At 37.7% G+C, this 20,536-nt stretch overlaps 1 protein-coding gene across 2 annotated transcripts in view; it reads right to left on the bottom strand.

The window, feature by feature from the left end:
• The window catches only part of MAGI2 (membrane associated guanylate kinase, WW and PDZ domain containing 2), a 1,290,578-nt gene that overhangs the window by 259,992 nt on the left and 1,010,050 nt on the right, over positions 1-20,536 (bottom strand). For both annotated transcript variants that reach the window (XM_069462132.1, XM_069462133.1), the window contains exons 8-9: positions 18,899-19,020; positions 16,340-16,522 (exon numbers count right to left, since the gene is read on the bottom strand). In XM_069462132.1, coding sequence (XP_069318233.1) covers positions 16,340-16,522; positions 18,899-19,020 — 305 coding nt within the window. The remainder of the gene's footprint in view (positions 1-16,339; positions 16,523-18,898; positions 19,021-20,536) is intronic.

The raw sequence follows: 20,536 nt of genomic DNA, 5'->3' as shown, positions 1-20,536 counted from the left end.
TACCCCGCCGAGGAAAACAGGAGAATATGGATGATTTAATACCAACAGTGTACTGTTTCTGTACTAAACACAGAATTAGCCATTGGCATCCACCTAATGAGTCTATAATCTAATTAGACAGACTGGCAACACCCAGAAGGGATAAGATAAGAATGCACATCAGCATAGTAAGTTAAAATGGAGAAAGTGGCATATGCAAATATTTCAGCATGTAAAATTACCAAAAAAACTGACATTTTAAGAGTGTTTTTGCAGTTTTCAAATATTTTTGTAGTCACTCTCTTCTTTATTCTATATTATGACTCCAGAGGTTTTCTGGGCAAGAATATCAAACACATACTTGGGTCTTAGACTCGAACAGAGTATAATGCTAATTCTCAGTATTGAACTATAAGGAACCTCTCTTTGTAATTAATTTTTCTCATAAAACCTGAAGATCTCATTTCCTACTTCAGTGTCTCAGCTATGTGAGCAAAGGACACTTTTTTTCTTCAAGTAAAAAATATATAATATGTTTAGGTTAACATAAAAATTTCAAAGATGTTTCTACAGTCCACATTATCTTGACAAAACCCCAACCCTCTTGGGATCACTTCCTAGGTAACACTACATTCCTTTATTGGTTGAATGTTTGAAACTAAATGAGGGTCCCAAAGTACTTACGTGGGGGAGACAATTTGAAATTAGGAGCCTCAGAGACCAGCCCTTGAATCCTACTTCATTACATTCAGTCTAACTTGTTAGGTCTATTTTATATGGTCATAGGTTTCCCCCCACCCACGCACAGAATATAGTTTCATTTTAAGCTCAATGATCATGTGAAATCTTCTTACAATTCTAAAGTTCTGTGTTTAGATAATTTGGTTATCAAAGTGACATAAAAAATTACTTTGTAGTTTTTCTTGTTTGGAGAAGCTCTGAAAAACCTTTAACTTAGTACTTCCTAACAACGAAAAATACCCATTTATTGATACAAAAAAAATGTGAAATGACTTCTGGATATATTTGCTGGCTTTGTTTCCCTTAAAATCAATGAGGGTTGATTTCAGAAAGAAATCAAGAAAAAAAAAAAAAAACTGGGACATATAGCAAGGAAAAAAACCCCATGTGAATATGAAATTTCTATACATTCTTTGTATTGATCTTGAAATTTTCTTTTTAAACCAGAGTGTTTAGATATATAGACAGTTAAGAGAGAATGGATTTTTTTCTCTTATCTAGAACTTTACCTCAATGTCTTTTTTCATTAATAAAAAATATGGAATTTGTTTTACAGATTAAATGCGACACACACACACACACACACACACACACACCCCCACACCCTACTTTAGAAGCTTGGGGGAAAGGGAAGAGAAGACAGGTGAAGAAGGAGCATTATGATATCATACTGTAGAGGTGGAACTTCACAAGTTTTATGATTCAACCTCTAACCAGGGCAGGAATACCTGAGAGGTGATTATTCACCTCTGGCTAAACCTCCAGTTTTGGGGAGTTGACTATTTTCTGGAAGGTAGTACAGCACAGCAGTCAAGAACGGTTTTAAATCTCACACTTACCGCCTACTGATGGTGTGACTCTAGGCTAGTTTCTTAACTTTTCCAAACTTCAGTTCTTTATTTTTAAAATAAGTACAATTACACCCATCCCACAGGGTTACTATAGAAATTAAATCAAATATTATATATTAGGATTTCGGCACAGTGTCATTAAACTGTGAATGAATATTACTATTATTAGTTATGCAACCTATTCCATTGTAGGTAGCTCTGTCATTAAGCTAAATTTTTATGATTAATCAAAATCTGACTCTCTGTAGGTTTTCCCCATTTGTGGTTGTTCTCCCATCTAGATTTGATGGAAAACAAGGCTGCCACTTCTTCCTTTCGTCAGCTATTCAATGTCTGAAGCACTTTGCATTCTCTGTGTTGCAGACCTTGGCATATATTCTTACTCTGTCCTTCTCTCATCTCACCAAGCTGTTAACAGTATAGACTTTGCTGGCAATATATTAAGAAAAGGGATTCTATTGCTACCATTTCCTCCTGAAAAGGAATCAAAAAGAGAATTATAAAATAAAACACTCAACAAAGAAAATATAACTATGGAATTGAGAACGGATTTGCCTTTGATGGGAGACAGTTGATAGATGCTGAATCTTCTAAACATAAACTTTATGTAAACCTTGTTAACATGCTGCTTAACTTAACTTATTCCTCATGACTGAAGAGTTATTAAAGCATTCCAATTAGGTTAAAGCAATCTAATATCCATTCCACCTTCTGTATGAAAGGCACCATAGTCCATCTAGTTGCTCAAGTTTGATACTCAAGTCAATATACTTGACTCTTTCTTCACCACTGACATCTACTCAGACAAGAAGGAACACCGACTCCACTGTCCAGATATTTGTCCTTTCATTTCTTCCTGTGGTTGTTAGTGCCGAGACTTCCAATAGGTGGTGCTCAGCATATACCAACCTGGCAGCAAAGGAACCAAGGAACTAAGCACTGGGACCTCCCTCTTGCCCTGCCCTGGGACCACCTGCTGCCTCTTCCCACTGACCCAACCTAACTGGAAGCTATAGGGCAAGGGACCCCATTGGTGTAGTCCACAGAACTAGAAGGTGGGTCTGGAGGGGAAAACAGAAGCAATCCCACACGTTCTTAAACTTCTTTTGACATCTGTCTGTTTTTCTCTTTCCATATTTTATACTGACTCCACAGTTATCTTTTGATCATTTTGATCAAAATCATGTTGATCATTGCATATGTGATCATGTTGCTTCCCTTCATTTATAGCCCCTCCATGCCTCTTAAGCACATTTTATAGTTCTCTCCTGACCAAGCTCCAGCAGCCTTTCACTTCAACTCCTGTTTCTGTATTTCTTTTCTATTGCCTACTAGGCTTCAGGCATAACAGATAAGCCCACGGTTTTCCTTGTGCCCCAGACTGGGAGACATGTAAGGAACACCTTGCTTTCATCTTATAAGGTGAGATGCTACCTGGCACAGCTCCTGGCTCATGGTAACTTCTCCATATGTGCCTGCCGAATGAATGGATGTCTGCATTTTTGCACACAAGATTCTCCTTACCTAGAGCATCTAATCAATTCTTAATCTCCCTTCAGGTCTCTGTTTGAATCACACATCCTCTGTGAAATCTACCCTGTCCTCCCTCCATGATCCCTCCTCTTATGAGAGACTCATTCTTCTGTCCTTGCTCAGCAGTCTATACGCATCTCTTTTAGTATTTATCTCCAGGTACCATTTTAAATTGCACACATGCCTCTGTCGCTTTACCAGACTGCATGTTCCTTTAAAGCAAAGACTGTATTATTCATCTCTAGATCCTCGGGATCTGAAAGGACGCCTGATGCATGGTGGGTATTCAATGCACATGCATGTGTTCACTGAACAGTCTCACCTGGGGGTTGGTGTGTGTAAAAGTATGAAATAATTTTTTCTCCAATTACTACTTTCATTCCCCTTTCCTATTCTTTCATGATATCTGGGGAAGATTCTTAACTTGTAGTTGCTTTTGGCTATAATACGTCCAGTCTTATTAGAGCCTCTACTTCAAACTTGATTTAAATCTCTTCTCTGTCCTGCTCTCTGTCCTGAGCTTTAATGGGACCCTGACAGCTCTGAGGTCGAAAGACATGGTCTGCCTCTGAGTCATTCCTCTCCCCTCCTTCACTTTTCAAGGTCTAGTTCTTCCAGTGTGTTAGGGGCACAGAGGAAGATGTCTTTTTTATGTAACTAGCTACAATTGTGTTGTTTTTCTGTGTTGGTTGTGGCTGCTTGTCTGGTGAATGGCAACTGGCCACTGAAGTGGCAGCTATCGAGTGGCTGGCTCTTCCATGGGATGGATCTGTGCATCCATCCTCGGGCCAGGGCAATATTTGCTTCAAGCTTGACCTCTTTCTCCTGTCAGCTCCTGCCATCGTGGAGCACTGCCCAGCCTGTTGATGCTGGATTTTCCTCGCCCAGCAGTCAGCTCTCCCATGTGGAGTATAGAAGACAGCTGGCTCAAGTTAGGATTTATTCCCCATGGTCACTTCAACCATAGAGAACTCACATAGCCTTATCATGCCAAATACTGAATTGCAGTGGCTTCGTGGCTATGTCTTCTCTCTATTCTGCTATCTCTCTCCAATTCATTTCTTTCCTATTCTGATTGCCAAGGAAGTGAGTCCACTGCCTGAGCAGATGTCCAATTTGGAAAACGAACTCCCATCGTTCTGTCTTGCAGATAACCCCAATTTCAATGAGCGATTCCCTTGGACCTCCCCCCACTCACTTGGATTGAGATGGGGGCTCGGAAGCATCATTCCCTTTCTCATGGGGATGGTTATATTACCTCTCAAACAAACACCGAGTCCACATAAGAAAATATACCCTGAAGATTCTCTTTTCCCCTCTTCAGCTTCTGTTTATGTAGGCTAGGGGGAGAGTGGAGGCTGATTACAGCAGGACGGTCCCATACTACCCCTGAGGGAGGTTTGTGGGCCCCAGAGCCAATTCTATGAAAAGTACCACTCAACATCTCAGTATAAAGTTTGCTGAATAAATGAATGAGCAAATGGATATATTTATTTTGAATAGTTACTAATTGATGGGAATACTGATGGCGTGCAATAAGAGGCTAGGTGGATTGTGAAACAGAACAAGGTTAGCCAGTAACAGAAATCAGATGTAAGCCCTGGGCTTCTGACTCAGGCCTCAGTGCCCCAGCCTGCCATCTTTGTACAACCTTCGCTTGTCTCAGCAAGGAATGTATTCATAACATTAATTAATAATGTCACTGCACACATCAATAAGAGACTGGGAGAATTACCATGAAAAATCAGTTTTGTATTTTTTAGTATTTGCAACTCCGAATAGGGAGGAAAATGTCATTTCTGCCAGAGGCACAGCATCTTGTTCTGCTCTTGTATAAACTCACTGTCAGACAATCCCAGAAACTGCCTCCACTTCCTCTGGGCAAAATGTCTCCTTTTCATAGAAAAATGTCACCTTTTCTCTAGAAAATGGCAGGTGGTTATTTTTTTCTAAAGGAAAAATGACCTTTCCATTTTGTTAAAAAAAAAAAAAAGCCTCTCAAGGACTTAGACCTTGATGAAAATTACTGAAAACAATTCTACATCTTTTATTTTGTACTTGAGGTTCTACTTTGTAAATTCTGAGATTACACCTGTCACCACTGATGTAGCCTGTAGGCAAATGTCAATGACCACAAAATCCTGGCATCTTGTTTTCCAGGAATGTTCACTGCACGCAGGATGGATGCTTGCCATTCCAGCTCTTGATGCTTTTAGCTCCAACACACACACACACACACACACACACACACTCTTACTTTAACCTCATTATTTGAACACTTTGAAGACTTTATGTCCCAATCCAGGATCATGATCTTATACAAGTCCATGAAAGACTCCTCTAAAAAATGCCAATGTTGCTACCTAGTTTACCTATCATCATCATGCTTAGAATTATATTCAACACTTCATATTAAATTTAGAGATGTGGCAATCTATTTTTTCATACCAAATATTTTTATACTCTCATGAAGACACAGGAGAAAATATATCCAGTATTCTTTTTTTGCCCTCTAGTCAGATGAGAAAATAGGAAAGAAAAACAACAAGGAATCAGGAGGAGTGAACATGTCAGGAGCCAACACTTTAAAACAAAGAGAAAAAGAATATAAAGGTGACGATATGGAAAAAGACAGTTTTAGGTTATTAATCTTGGCTTCACAAAACAAAGTTCCCACTTCTTTTGTCAGTATCTCATATACATGGTGGAATTTTTTCATTTCTAACAATAGTTCTCACCAACAAGAAATGCAAAATTTACCTTATAGAGTCGGATTTTCTGACAAAGTAGTAAATTAGATGATGACACTTAAGATTTACCATGTGTGCTCTTGTCAGTTCATGCAAATCCTCAGCTGGAGCATGTGAGAGGCACATTAATTACATTGGATACAGGAATAATGTTTCTGCAGCTGCAGCAGTTTTGATATTTGCAGACTCCAGTGTACTCCATTTCTAATTTTACTGGCAGCTTGCAAAAACCAGCAGAATTACACTTATAAACAAAGGTCTCCATGGTAATTTATCTCCTATTGACTTCAGTGAAGTCTACTCATTGAGAATGCTAAGAGATTCCTAATTATGAACTAAGATCTAAGACTTAGCTGAAGAAAATGAAAAACATGTTTGTTGCCTCTTCTCACTGATATTGCACATATATGTGATATATATAAGTGCATATCTATATAATTAAACTATTCATTGATCACTTACAAACCTACATGACAACCTGTAGGAATATGCACCAACACCCTACATAGATACTTAATTCAGGGAATATTATTTCTCTTAACAGAAATATTTACCTTGCCTCATGCATCTTGCAACTATCTTACCCTATTTAGACTTTTATTCTCATTTGTTACACTTCAGGATTGGTGCTTTTATTTTTGGAATGGGTTATCATATCAAAAAATGAAGGACTATTGATAAACAAATGAAGATTAAGTTATTGACTTCTCTAAAACATGTCTAGCAAACAGAGATTAACATCCTATGGCATACCTAAATGACACCTAGCCCAATTTTCAGTGGTATATGAACACAAAAGAGATGGAATGTCCCTATTTCAGTTGCCATTCTTCCAAAAGAATAAGGGTTGCCAAAATGGTACCAGAATTCTGAAAATTTTCTGATACCTCCATTAAATCTAAAATGATTTAAAGAAGCAAGAGTAGTCTTTAAATGTTCAATGTAAAATCACTTCATTTCCAGGGTCCAAAGGGTGAACATCCTAAGAGTTCATAGATCTTTTCATGTCTCTATCATTCCCAGAATACCATAGGTTTCTTAAATTTATTGGAAGATAGTCTTATAGATATTCATAATGGCTACCATTTTTGGAAGATTCCATGTGCCATGTCTTATCTAAGTACTTTATATATAATAACTCATCTGATGAGATGTTTGGATAAACTAGAATAAGACAAACTTTAAACAATTCTCTAAGAGGAATCTATGATTATTACAGCAAATCTTATGCTTCCATAGTAATCTACATGAGGAAATTAGTGCTGCATAGAAAGATTCATTCACTTGATTAATCAAGACTGAATATTTGCCATATACCTGTCAGTGAACTAAGCCTTGGGCATTTATTAATGATCAAGTCAGACACAAGTGCTGATCTCAGGGAGCTTATAATCAGATGTGTGCATGGGGGTGGTTTGGGGGCTTAGCAAATAACAAGAGTTTACAAATCAGCTAGGGGAGGGGCAGATGAAAAGAAGCATTTTTTATAAAGAGCAAGTTGTTTCCTGATGAACAAAGGCTCAGTTCTATTAGTTAAGGGAGAGAGAGTAGTAGGAAATGAACAGATTTGACATTGTCTATAAGAATGCACATGGCTAGCCAGATAGCAGGATCCGGTAAATCTTTGCATCTATTTGTATCATTTTGGTTCATTTATAAAGCAAGGGAATTGGTGATTCTGGACCCAGACTTAAGAATTTAAAAATGATAAAAACTTAAATGCATTTAGATAATACCTTTAATTCAACTTTGTCTACTAAGCTAAACACTTTTCACTAATGTACTCACAGCCAACTACCTCCTCCAAGGAGTAAGTATAAAAAGATAATGTTAACCCCATAACTTCCAATCCATTTCCATTAAATAATAAGCTTTCATATTTTTAAAATGCCAATTTTATACCCAGTACGAGTACTCTAATATAACATTCCTAGTGTTATAGCATTTAGCACTATTCTGAGTTCTGTTCTTAGGCTGAGTGGAGGCCTGCCTACTTTTCCTTTAGCTCTCAGAAGGGCCAGTGAACCTGTACTGCAAGGTAATATAAAGCTCTTGTTCAGAATAACTTAAAAATAATATTGATAAAGGTATATTTAAATGCACTGACTCCCAAGACCTTACTAGGTAAAATTGTTATGAATATCATACCTCAATTATCATGTGACTTATCCAAATGGAAACCAATACAGAAACTAGAAAAAAAATAAAGTAGCAAACTTTGCAATATCTGTACTAAGCTGGCAGTAAAGTTCTTAATCTTGGTGCAGAAATGAGAACCTAGGATAAGACTTGTATAGTTATCCCTTTTCAAGTGAGCTTTTATCCAGAAAGTGATTTTAAATGAAGAGGGCATAAAGAAAACCGTGCAAGACAAAAAGAGAAACAAAATGGAAATGAGCAAAAAAGAGTCAACACAATAGCGTTTGGGTTACAAAGGCCTTTTTTTAAAACTAAATGAGTTATCGATGAAGCATAGCATGATTTTAAGAATTACCACACCAACATTTTTTAAATCCTCACTAGTGTTTGGTTTGTAGCCAAAATCAAGTTCTTTGTCAAGTGTGGCATCTGTATCACCTATATATCATTATAAAAGGAGAATAGTGGATAGAAAATGTTCAATGTGGCTCTCACCTTCACTGTGAGATGTCCCGTTATTGATCTGAAAGACATGTCACTAGCATTGGAGATATTAAATGTTTGAACAAAATGAAGTGGGATTTTGAAAGTTAGGTGTGTTTAGAAAGAATCAAGAGTAAATATATTGACAGGCTAAGAAAGTAAAGTTTATTTCTTCTCTACTGGAGATATTAGGATTGGTCAGCTGGTTAGAATTTAATTCTCTTTTCTGGCTTTCCTGGAGACTAAAAATGTTTTTGTAGCATCTAGATTTCATAAATGTCTAAACAGGCAAAATGATGTTCTATTAAGGGATTATTTATCAAATTATGTAACATGGATCTGAGTCTGAATATTTTGCTAAACATTTTTGAAAAATTGAATTGCTACAATTATCTCCCTTATTTTTTTTTATTAGAAAGGTAAAGCTAGAGACCTGGTGATTTTACTGCTCATAATTTCTGGATGTGGTATTATGATTCATTATTATTTATCACTAGCACCACAGAGAACTGAAAGGAATAACATTATCAACTCTTCTGTACCAGCAAGATTGTGAAAAGGCAGAGTGTGAAAGTGAAAGGTAATGTTCTTAGGGGAGACTGAACAAACTCAAGGAACTCAGAAACAAAGAAGCTGCAGGAAGAATACTCCACTAGATAAAAGAGTACTAGCACCTTTTTGCCACTTCTTCCATCAAAAGGTGGAGCCTAGTTTCCCTCCCCTTGAACCTGGACTGATCTGTGACTTGCTCTGACCAGTAGATGGGGAGGAAGTGATGCTGGACAGGTTCTAGGCTAGGCCTTCAGGGGCATGACGGCGTCCCTTTTGCTCTCTTGGAGCCCTAAGGTACCATGTAAAGAGGTCCAGCTACCCTGTTGCTGGGACCATGTGGAGAGAGAGAGATGCCTGGCAAGATCTCAGATGTCACAACTATTCCAGCTGAGGCATCTCTATGTGAGCAGAGCTGCCTTGAACATCCCAGCCCACGTGACTGCAGCAGCACGAGGAATCCTGAAGTGAGACTAGCAGACTGCAGAATCACGAGCAATCTATTTTTCTTTTAAATCATCGAGTTTTGGTATGGTTTGTTATGCAGCAATAGAAAACTAAACAGGTACTTCGTAAGAGTAGAAAAATTGTGTTTCTCCGATTAGGTCATTTGCTGCTGGCAATTGCCAGAAGCGCCTAAAAGATTTATACTACCTAAATGTGACCGCTTGGCTATGGGAGTGGGTGGTGTTGAAAAATGGGCTGATTCACTAAGACTTTTTATAAGGCAGCCAGCGGGTAGGAGAGCAGTCATGGGGAGGGATTACCGCAGTGTGTCTCAAAATTCAGAAGGAAGCCTGCTCTGGACATAAGACGATTATGAAGTGGTAAAAAAATAAGACGCAGAAAACATTTTCAAATAACTTCGTAGGCTTTTTAATAGCTCTTCCTCAGGAAATGTTTAATTAACTATGGAATTTTATTAAACGCTAAGGAGTTAAGAATGGTTAGGAAGGACCAAAGAATGGGAAATAAGGAACCATTGGGTGACCATTGCCCTGAGAGTCAATACTGAATGGCCGGCAATAACTGCCCTGCAGAGAGCAGGGTCATCCCCTGTCCACGCAGCACGCAGGGCCTCAGGTGCATTCTCCCTGTTCCTCAGAGGGTAAAAGGGTAACTAAGATTTCAGATAACACAACCGTGGGATAGAGTATCACCAAACAGTGTTAAAACTCCCAAAAGCGAGAAATTGCTCATAGATCATTGTCCTAGACTGATTTCTAGAAGCCATTTTCTGTGACTGATATGAATGACAAATGCAAGCATTAATTAGATTTCTTTCTATTGGGTAAGAGACTCTACCCCAAAAGTTAGTCCCCAGAGATAATCATAAGCACTCCTTCAAAGTAATTCTGAGGATAGGCTCTGTTAAGAGAGGGTGAGGATGGGGTGGAGAGTGCTTGCTAAACCATACCTTAGGTGGCAAAGGAATCGTCTTGCTACTACTGCATGCAGTAGTTCTCATACTTCAGTGGGCTTATAATGCAGATCTAAGACTTCTAGTTTAAGATGATGGACTGAACACACATATCTATATTCTTTAACAAAGACTTTAAAATTGAATAAACCACAGCAATGAAGAGAACCTGGAAGGGGCTGTTGTAAGATGAGACAGCTCAAGAGAATTCTAGGACATGGAAAGTCAATAAAGGGATATTAACTGATGTTCACGGCTTTGGAAGGTATATTCTAGGGCACGGGTTGGCAAACTAAGACCTATAAGGTAAAACCTGCTACTGCCTTTATTTGTAAATAAAGTTTTATTAGAACACAGCCATACCCATTCATTTACATGTTGTCCACAATTGCTTTCATGATGGCAGAGCTGAATAGCTGTGACAGAGACCATATGGCCTGCAAAGCCTAAAAAAATATTTACTATTTAGGCAAAATATTTAACCCAAATATTTCCTAATATATGGCCCTTCACAGAAAGAGTTTGCTGACTCCTGTTCTCATGTGTTCTTGGAGGGGAGGATAATATGGACAAGGAGTCTCAGTGGCTCCACAGAACTCCAGGAAGGATAGGAAACAACTGATATGATCTGCCCTGCCACATACCTGCATGTAGAACTCCTACCACATACCCCATGCCAGCGAATGAGGGTGTCTCCAAAAAGGAAAGAAAAAAGCCCCAGAGAACAGATACAAATTTCCGTCCCTCACTCATAACCGAAAGTGAAATCTGACCAGTCTTTAAGCACTGCCACAAATGCCTGACTCCCAAGCAGCTTTTTCAGCGTTTCATTTTTAAGTGTGGGAATCTAGGATCATAAGACATGTGGGACTGTGCTCCAGTAAAATGAGGATATGTGAAAAATAAAAGAGGATTTGGATAGGAGTAACAGTGGACTGTGTTTGGGAAAGACAGAATGGAAAGTCCCCAGGGGTCAGCGGAACAACCGCCCACCAGATAGGGGCAGGAGGACAAAAAAAAAAAATGCCTGGAAAATAAGGAGACCCTTACCATACCTAATACAGTGGCATTTTGGGGGGAGGGGGGATAGGATTATTTTAAGAAAGACTTTGCAATAAAGAAAGACAATGTAAAATTCCACAGAGCTGTTTAAGGGAAATAATGAATTTATAGTACATTCTAGGCTCAGTGAACAATTATGCAAAGCCATGATAATGCAAAAGCTGTCCAAATTTCACTAAAATTAGTTGTAAAATGCTATTGGGAGGATGTGGGAGGGCAGATGGGGTATAAGAGAACTAAAGCTTCAATTATCCCTGAAAGGAAGTAAAAACAGGTCATGTCTAAATTGTTAAATTAAGGACAACTGTATAAACACATTCCTTAGAAGTATGAAGGTAGCTACCAAAAGAAACATCTAAAAGAATACAAACTAACAGATTGCCTCTGGAATATGGGTCTAGAAGGTGGGAGGGGCAGGAAGAAGCTATTTTATGCATTATAAATATTTTTATGCTTTTTTGTTTTACCATGTACATGTATTGCTTTGATAATTTTTCAAAGAAAATAAATGCATATTCCTGAACATCATTTCCAGAAACGTAGAATCAGTAGATCTTGAGGCACAGGAATCTGTATTTTTAAAAAGCTCTCCAAGTGGTCCTGACAAAGTTAATCTTGTATCCCTACTTTCAGAAACACAGATACAGAAGTAGCAACCAGTAAAAGAGCAATGACATCTATCTGCTCAAAAAGAGAAATGCCAGTGGCTAGAGAATGCTAGGATGTTTATCTTTCAGGATACTTTCTTGTGCTTTCGCTAATAAAATGAATAGATATTAAAAGAGGGCAAATAAAAACTAACAGGCTGTGAGTGATCTCATAGTTCAACCTCTGTCTATGGGAGCACTTGATGGATAGGTCAGCTTTCCTCCCTCTTGTATGTGTTAAAAACCACAAGCCTTGATTCAAAAATTAGCCTGGGGAAAAACATGAAACATCGTGTAACGAGGGAAGCTTTTTAACTAAAGGATGTAGGATAAATAACTATATTTCAGACTCTGTGGTTTCTGGGTAAGCCATGTTACATCAAACTTGGTTTTTAAAATACTTTCAAGAATGTTTTCAGGGTCTTTGGTGTCTACAGATGATTGCTGGAATGTGTAGAATACTTAATAATCAGAAGTCAGATGGTTTCTGGGACCATGGGAATTTCTGAGAAACCTTCTTCTGGAGCATTATAGGACCATTGGGAATTGCCTCAATTAGTTGTCAAAAAGCAGCCAGAGGCACACTACCCTCATTTTCTCCTGTTCTCTATCCCCTCCCAAGAGTCACTGCCAACTAAGAAAGAAGGAACTCCCCACCTCACCCTTGTTTCTCTTGTGTAGGACCCTAGGTCAATCTTTTGTACAGTGAATTTTTCTTTGTGTCTACACAAACTATTGACATCTCTTTGCCTAAATTAGAGATCACCTAGAGCTAGAAAAGTTGATTAAAATATTTTCATACTTACTCAATGTCAAATGAGACTGTTCACTTTTTAAATATCAATGATTTATCTTTTATATCTGTAGCATCTATTATCTTTGTTAATATTTGAGGTTCATTTATACATAAAGTCATTATAAAAAAGAAAATTAATTTTGTTTTTAAAATGGATTTGTTTTTAAAATTTCATTCAGAAACTAGAAAGCTGGTTTGTTTTTGCTTCATTTGTGAGCCACCTTGCCCAATTAGAATTGACTAGGCTATACTATAAAGGAGGAATTCAGAATTCAGATCATTCAAATTTCATTTCTTTATTTATAAGTGAATCCACCCATCTATCCATCCATCCATGCAACATGTACTTACTGAGCACCTGGTATTTGACCAGCACTGTATGAGGTTCTAGGCATACATAAGTAAAGAAAATATCAGTCATAGAGTAAACCTCTATGCCAGAGTGGTTGAAAATTTATGGGAGAGTAGTTTTAGATATAGGTATGTGCATTTATGAGATTTTATTTTTTTAATTTGAGGATATATGACCATATACTGTTCTTTGATGTTTGTTACAAGTCTAAATAATTAATCTTTACCACTTATTATCATTTTATACTTTATACTTCACCATAAATCCACATTGAAGGTGAAATGTACATTACATTCCATACCATTAATAATGGCATATAAACCTTTTTCTAGGAATTTCTACTACCATGCCTTCATATATGCTGTTTCCTAGTCCCATAGCCTTCCTCACTTGTCCACCTAGCAAACTCCCATTCATCATTCGAAACTCTGTCAGCATCATCTCTGTGAGGCCTTCCCTCAGTACCTTCCAACAGAATTGAGGGCCCTTTCCTTAAGTACATATTTTTATTATTGAAATGATATAAATATGTGTTAACACGTCACTCATTATTTCTATACTGTCAACTTCTTGAGGATAGAAACATTTGTCTCTTCAAGATTTTAGCAACCCTAGTAATTTGCAGAATGTCTGTCACATTCACTAAGTATTTGCTGAATTGAACCAAAGAGCTGTTCCCTCTGTTATAACCTGTGGAATATCACATAAATGTGTTTACATTGCATTTAAAATTATCTCACAATTAGAAGTAAACATTTAAAAATGTTTTAAATATTTAATGAGCATTACATTTTGTTTTATTAAACTCATTTCCAATGAGAAAAATTATCATCCCTATAAGAGCCTAATAAAATTATACAGTTAGCAACACACTTAAAAAAATTCTTTTGCTTAGCTTAGTGCAATTGTGCACACCTGTAGTCCCAGCTACTTGGGAGGCTGAGGTAGGAGGATTGCTTGAGTTCAGGAATTCAAATCCTCCCTTGGTAACTTAGTAAGAGTCTGTCTCTTAAAAAAAAAATTCTGTTGCTCATTCCTTCTACTCTTCTGACTTTTTGCCAACATCATGGTTATTACAGACTCATTATATTTTGTTACAATTACTTGTTTATGTGTCTGGGGCTCCTCCTAGATGTAAACTCGTTGAGAGCCAGGCCCATGACGCTTCCTTCCATCTTTGTAGCCCTGGTGCACTGCAATACTATGAAAGGGAGGTGCTCTACAAGAATCTGTCAAGTGAATAATAGAGGACTAAATAGGAGACAGTGAATAGAATTAAATCTTTGGTTCTTCTCTCTCCATTAGAACCTACTTTATGATTACCTTAAGTGAAGAAAATCTGCAAAATTCTAAATAAAGCTTTGATTCTGTTGTTGAATAAGGCTAACTTAAGACTGTGTGGGTGTGGCAAACTAGTAAAATGAGTAAGAAAGGGAAAAGATTTGCTGTGCAAATATTTTTATTTTGTCTTAAGTTTACACTGAACGAATTTTTTTCTAGTTTTGAAACATCAAATAATGGGTTGGATCAGAGAAAAATAACTAGGTTTTTAGCATGAAAAGAATTGGATATGTCAAATATTTCACTGAAGTTTAACAGTGTTGGGCATCCTTTCCCCTCTGCTAAAATGTTATTAGTCCCATAATTTTCTTTTATCCTAATATCACTGGATGAAAAGTAGAGTTGGACATTCCCAAACTCACTGTTGTAGAAAATCATTTACACATGATTTTTACAACAGTAGTGTTTGGAAAATGTGGTGAGTTAATTTTGAAACTTCATCTCAACTTTTAGGGAGATGTGACATCTATTACATGCATCATTACTCACTAGTGAGTGGTACTAGCAAACATAACTTATAAGAGCACCTTGAAAAAACTTATTTATACAGAAACTGTATAATAAATGGTAACATAGCACTGGTGATTTTTAAAATTAAAAATGTCAAATGAAATTTTCAATTTTATATTGTTTCTCTATACACAACTACTTTAAAACCCATGGAAGAACAATTCATCATGTCTTGGTCCTAAAAACAGCAGAACTTTTCCTCCAAAGTAATTTTCTAATTTGTGAATCTACTAGAACCCATTGACTTTAGAAAGCTGATATTGTAAATTATATAGATGTTGTGAAAAATGTGAAAATGGTGATACGGTGAAATGATTCTCTGGAGATATAGTTTCTGTACTTTATAATACACTTTTTAAGGTATTTTTTTAAAAATGGCACTACAAAATTCTTGAATCAGCATTTTAAATATACAAGATAAAATTTAATTTCTTCATTTTTTTCCAGATGAGGAAATTAATATTTATAAGTTATGAGACTCACCCAAGGTCATTGGCTATATAGGAGAATTCAGTCAGACTGTGAAATCAGACCCAGTTCATTACTTTTTTCTTTACTCTGCAATTTTCGTATTTTATATTTTCCTGGCCTTAAATATAATAATTTGCCTCTGTATTTCCATGTGAAATACATTTCTACTATAATTTGGATAGACACCTAAGTAATTACATATAAAATTAATTTGTAAGGATTAGAAAAAACCCATATATTAAAAAAATTGCATGGGGACGTATAAAGACTAATGCCATTTAAAAAATTTTCCTCTATGAGATGGGCGAGCATAATAAATATCTAACCTGGGCAATTTAGCATGAGAATATTATAAGCTTAACACAGATTTAAAAATATTAGTGGTTGAATACAAGTTAGAAAAGTGAAATGTTAATCACATCCCTAAGAACAATTCTAGAGATAAATTAGAAAAGTATCAATTTCAGGCATCCACTGAATCCAGCAAACAGAAGGGGGAAGTCTGAAAAACGAGGCACAATGATATTTAAAGTTATTTCCAAATTACTTCAACTTTATAATTTTAAACTTACGGAAATCATATTTCATGGTTTTCATAAAGTGAAGTGAAGTGACTTTTGCCTTTCAAGTTAAAAACACACCAAAAGAGCTCCTCATGTTTGCCTTTAGGAAAAACAGGTAGCAAAACAATTTTCTAAAGCATTAAGGAACTTACCTGTTTCCATTTTTCCATCCTGTGCTGCAGGCCCATCCGGAATCACACTTTTCACCTGCAGAAACTCATCAGGCTCATCTCCACCAATGATGGTAAATCCAAAACCCATGGTGCTCTTTTTTAGCGTGGTGCTGAGGAACGTTCCCTTCAACTGGGATGCATCCCGGGTGAAGAGCGGTTTTTCTACATTGGTCAATATAAGTTAAAAAAGAAAAAGCATGTTTAAGGTGAGTTCTCAGACGAGAGAAAGCAAGCCACTGAGCAGCAGCAACCCTGGGGGTGAAGGTGGGGGTCTTGTGTGGCAAACGCAAGCAGGTGGAGTGGGCAGTGACTGCCAGAGCAGCAAAACTGTTAGAACTTTCTGCAAACACAGAGCAGTCCCAAGCATCCAGGGAAAGGTGAAAAAGCTGTCTGTTTGGAGAGAGACTTTCTGTCAAGTCAGTATTTCCATTCACTAAATTAGCCTTCTTGTACTTAAAAAGGGCTGTATCAACAGGCTGCTCGAGCCCTCGGATAAAGAGGTCAAGGAGGCCAAATCATCCAGACACATCTGGATATGTTCCTCTGGTTGTCGTGAAAGATTCCGGGTGGGAGGCACGTCAGAGTGGCCGATCTCTCACTAAACCTTGAAGACACAGGGGTAGAAAAGTGAAATGGACTTTTGGTTTTTCAGTTCATTTGTTTGTTTTAAAGAGAATAAGAGCACAACATTTAAGCATGTGCTTATCACAAATAGACAAGCAGCGGAATGTGATCACATATTCAAAGGTCCAGATTGTTTAGAAAGAGCACCTGGATGTGGGACTGAGTTAACTTGTGCTTACACCCCTATACTGTGAGATGCCATAAAGGTGACCAGATAAATAAATTTCTATTGACCCCATAGTATTTAATACACTCTAAAATGTGAGCAAAAGGCAAGCCAATATCTTGATATATAATTATGAATGTAAAGGTGACACATTTTGTAACATTCAAATGATAGGCCTAAATAATCTGAATAGAACTTAAACCCCATTCATATAGGTCTGCCCACTAATTTGTTATATAATATGCTTTTCCAGCTATGGTCTATAATAAATATATTCCTAGGCATATTTAAAGCTTTAAAAATAATAGTCATATCTGCTATATATATTATTAATATCTGCTTTACATTCAATCTCAGGTAAGTATTTTATAGGATACTTTTTAAAGTTTGTTACATTTAAGGTGATATGACTTGACACTCATAATAGCCAAATTATGCATGGTAACTTAGTTAAGTACTTTGTATGATACTTTTGTTACATTTTGGGTGATATGTAATTAAAAAACCATAAAATCATGAGTCATTCTATTAGAGGTTTACATTATCTGTCCAGTTACATGTCACATATATCTTCATTAAATATAGATCTTTTAAAAATATAAATTAAAAAACACAATATAATCTTTTCACCTATGTTTCCTTCATCATAGTAATGTTCACAATGGGAGAGAAGTTCACCGGGAGACCTTTACATTCATTGGGTTGTGCTGTAGTGGAATGGTGTGAAAGTTACCAGCAGGCAAATCTAGGCCTCCCGACTCCAAAGCCTCTTTTGTGCTTTTATTTATGAGTAGAAGCCCACAAGATGTGAAAGGCTGTGCAGCAACTCATCCCACTATGTGGCTACCAGGTGTAGTCAGGTCCAGCAAGCAGCCCTGAGACGTACCAAAGAGCCAGGGCCTTCCTGCTCGGTCACGCTGATAATAAGACAAGTCATTCACGCTGCGTGACCTCTCCAGGGCAGCGAAGGGACAGATGGATTTGGGCCTAGGTAATGTCCATGAGGAGCTGTCTACTGTCACAAAGGAGAACAAGCCTCATTCTTGCTCTCGGTCTTTATTCTTCTTCCTTCCTTCCTTCCTTTCTTTTTTTTTTTTGAGACAGAGTCTCACTCTGTTGCCCAGGCTAGAGTGCCATGGCATCAGCCTAGCTCATAGCAACCTCCAACTCCTGGGCTCAAGCAATCCTCCTGCTTCAGCCTCCTGAGTAGCTGGGACTACAGGCATGCGCCACCATGCCCGCCTAATTTTTTCTATATATTTTTTTTTAGTTGGCTTGCTAATTTCTTTCTATTTTTAGTAGAGACAGGGTCTCGCTCTTGCTCAGGCTGGTATCGAACTCCTGACCTTGAGTGATCCACCCGCCTCGGCCTCCCAGAGTGCTAGGATTATAGGCGTGAGCCACCATGCCTGGCCCTGCGCTCAGTCTTTAGAGGACAAACTTGAGTCTCTATGAATCTGTGCAGTTTACAGTGCCACTGTAAACTGTCACTGTCAGAACCCATTCATCTCCACCTGGCAACACGCCGGAAACTCCTATGAGGGATCGCCTGAGGCTTTAGCTACATCTGTGATTGCTAAAGGCATTAGTTTAGAGACAATGCAAACACACAGCTACAGTTAATGGAAAGGTTTGGGGAAAGCAAACCAATTATTCAAAATGGTCCAAGCCACAAACAAATTTGAAGAGCAGGCAGTTTGACAGACAATTTTCCCTTTGAAACATCGCATGCTGACATGGTATCATACCTCGGAAACCTGGGGCCTGCAGGGGCTTTGTTCCAAGTTCTGTGTGGGGCATGTTATGCTGCTGTAGCTTCCTTTTTGCTTCCAGGACAGGGTTTTCGAACTGTGTTCTTCTATTTATGTGGCTAAAAAAGAAAATTTCAAATTAGGATAACAGTGGGGCAAAGTCATTTAAGAGAACATACGTATGGCTCTACAGAGAGCAGGTGATTAAGGGCCACCTTATGTGATTATAGTCAAGTGTCTTATCCAGCATGTGGTCTGGCTTCTGACAGGGCTGGCCTGGGTACAATACACATTTCTGTGACAAGCACAGAGTTCTCAATGATTCTATCATATGTTATTGTATTTACATTATGCATGCTTCAACTAAAAGAACTAGAATGTGCACCTGCCTTCTGGTCTACTGTGTTAGTTTGAGGTAAGTTTGATACATTAAAATAAATGGTCAACAAATTAAATTTAGACTGCATGGTCTTGGAGAAAAGAGTATCATCTAAGGCTAAGTTTTGCAAGGTCCCTGTAACAGGAGAAATACTCCCAAGGATATGTATGGAAGTTACAAAATACCTGTGTAGGACCGTTAATGCTAAGTCAATAAAAAGTAAATTCATATTCACATGGTGATATGGAAAACTCATAGATATCAGACACAGAGTGGCTTGAAGCAACTGTGGCCCAGCTAAACTGAGGGCTTATAGTAGAAGAAAACTATGAATTCCTATGTAAAACAGGCTGTTCGAATTTTAGAGTTCCTTGTCCATGGGGAGTGTAAGAACCAACAACCCTGCCTAGTAATGGCTTCATGTTGCTCTTTCTCTAGGACATAAATGCCCCATGAGAGGGCTGATATATACATTGACTTTGTTTATTTGAACAAATCAAAATAGAATTATGGTATGAAAGCATGAAGAGGAAAGAGGAGTTAGAAGAGGAATTGACAAATACTGAGTACTTAACTTTGGGCCAGATATTAGAAACAATTTTCCTCAGGAAATCTTCATAAAAATACAGTCTTGAATTCTAATTATCCCCCTGTTAAAGGCAATGAGACTGACACACAGAGAGGCCAAATGACTTGCGGTAAATCATATGCCTAGTAAGTGGAGATGTTGGGACTTGACCATGTCTATTTCCACAATGGATCTCTTATCACTTTCTCTTTTCAATATATGATTTCACATTGGCAATATGTGGGCATGTACACACGCCACCCCCCACCCCCACAAACCACTCACTATGTCTTCTAAAAACACATATTAGAAAGGAAAGGAGATAAAAGAAGCAAAATCTCAGCCAATTTTCGTTATTATGAATCAGATCATTTCTGGTGAGACAGAAAAGGAGTTGCCAAAAACATAAGATGACTGCAACATCTAATTCTTTCCTCATGAGAGGCAGGATAGGGTAGCTGCCAGTTATGCAGGCTCTGGAATCAATCAGTCCTGTCTTCAAATTCCAGCTCTATCACTTGACTAGCTGCGTGTCCTCGGGCAAGTTATTGAACCTGAGTCTTAGTTTCTTAATCTGTCATGTGAACAAGCATAATATTGGGTTCTTCCTGGAGTGGTTGTCAGGATTAAATGAAATAATGAATAATTAGCACAAGAGCATAGACATGCTAAATAATTAGTACTAGCT

The sequence above is a fragment of the Eulemur rufifrons genome, chromosome 29 (assembly GCF_041146395.1).
Source record: "Eulemur rufifrons isolate Redbay chromosome 29, OSU_ERuf_1, whole genome shotgun sequence".
Lineage (NCBI taxonomy): Eukaryota > Metazoa > Chordata > Mammalia > Primates > Lemuridae > Eulemur > Eulemur rufifrons.
This window is presented reverse-complemented; position numbering and strand designations above follow the sequence as displayed.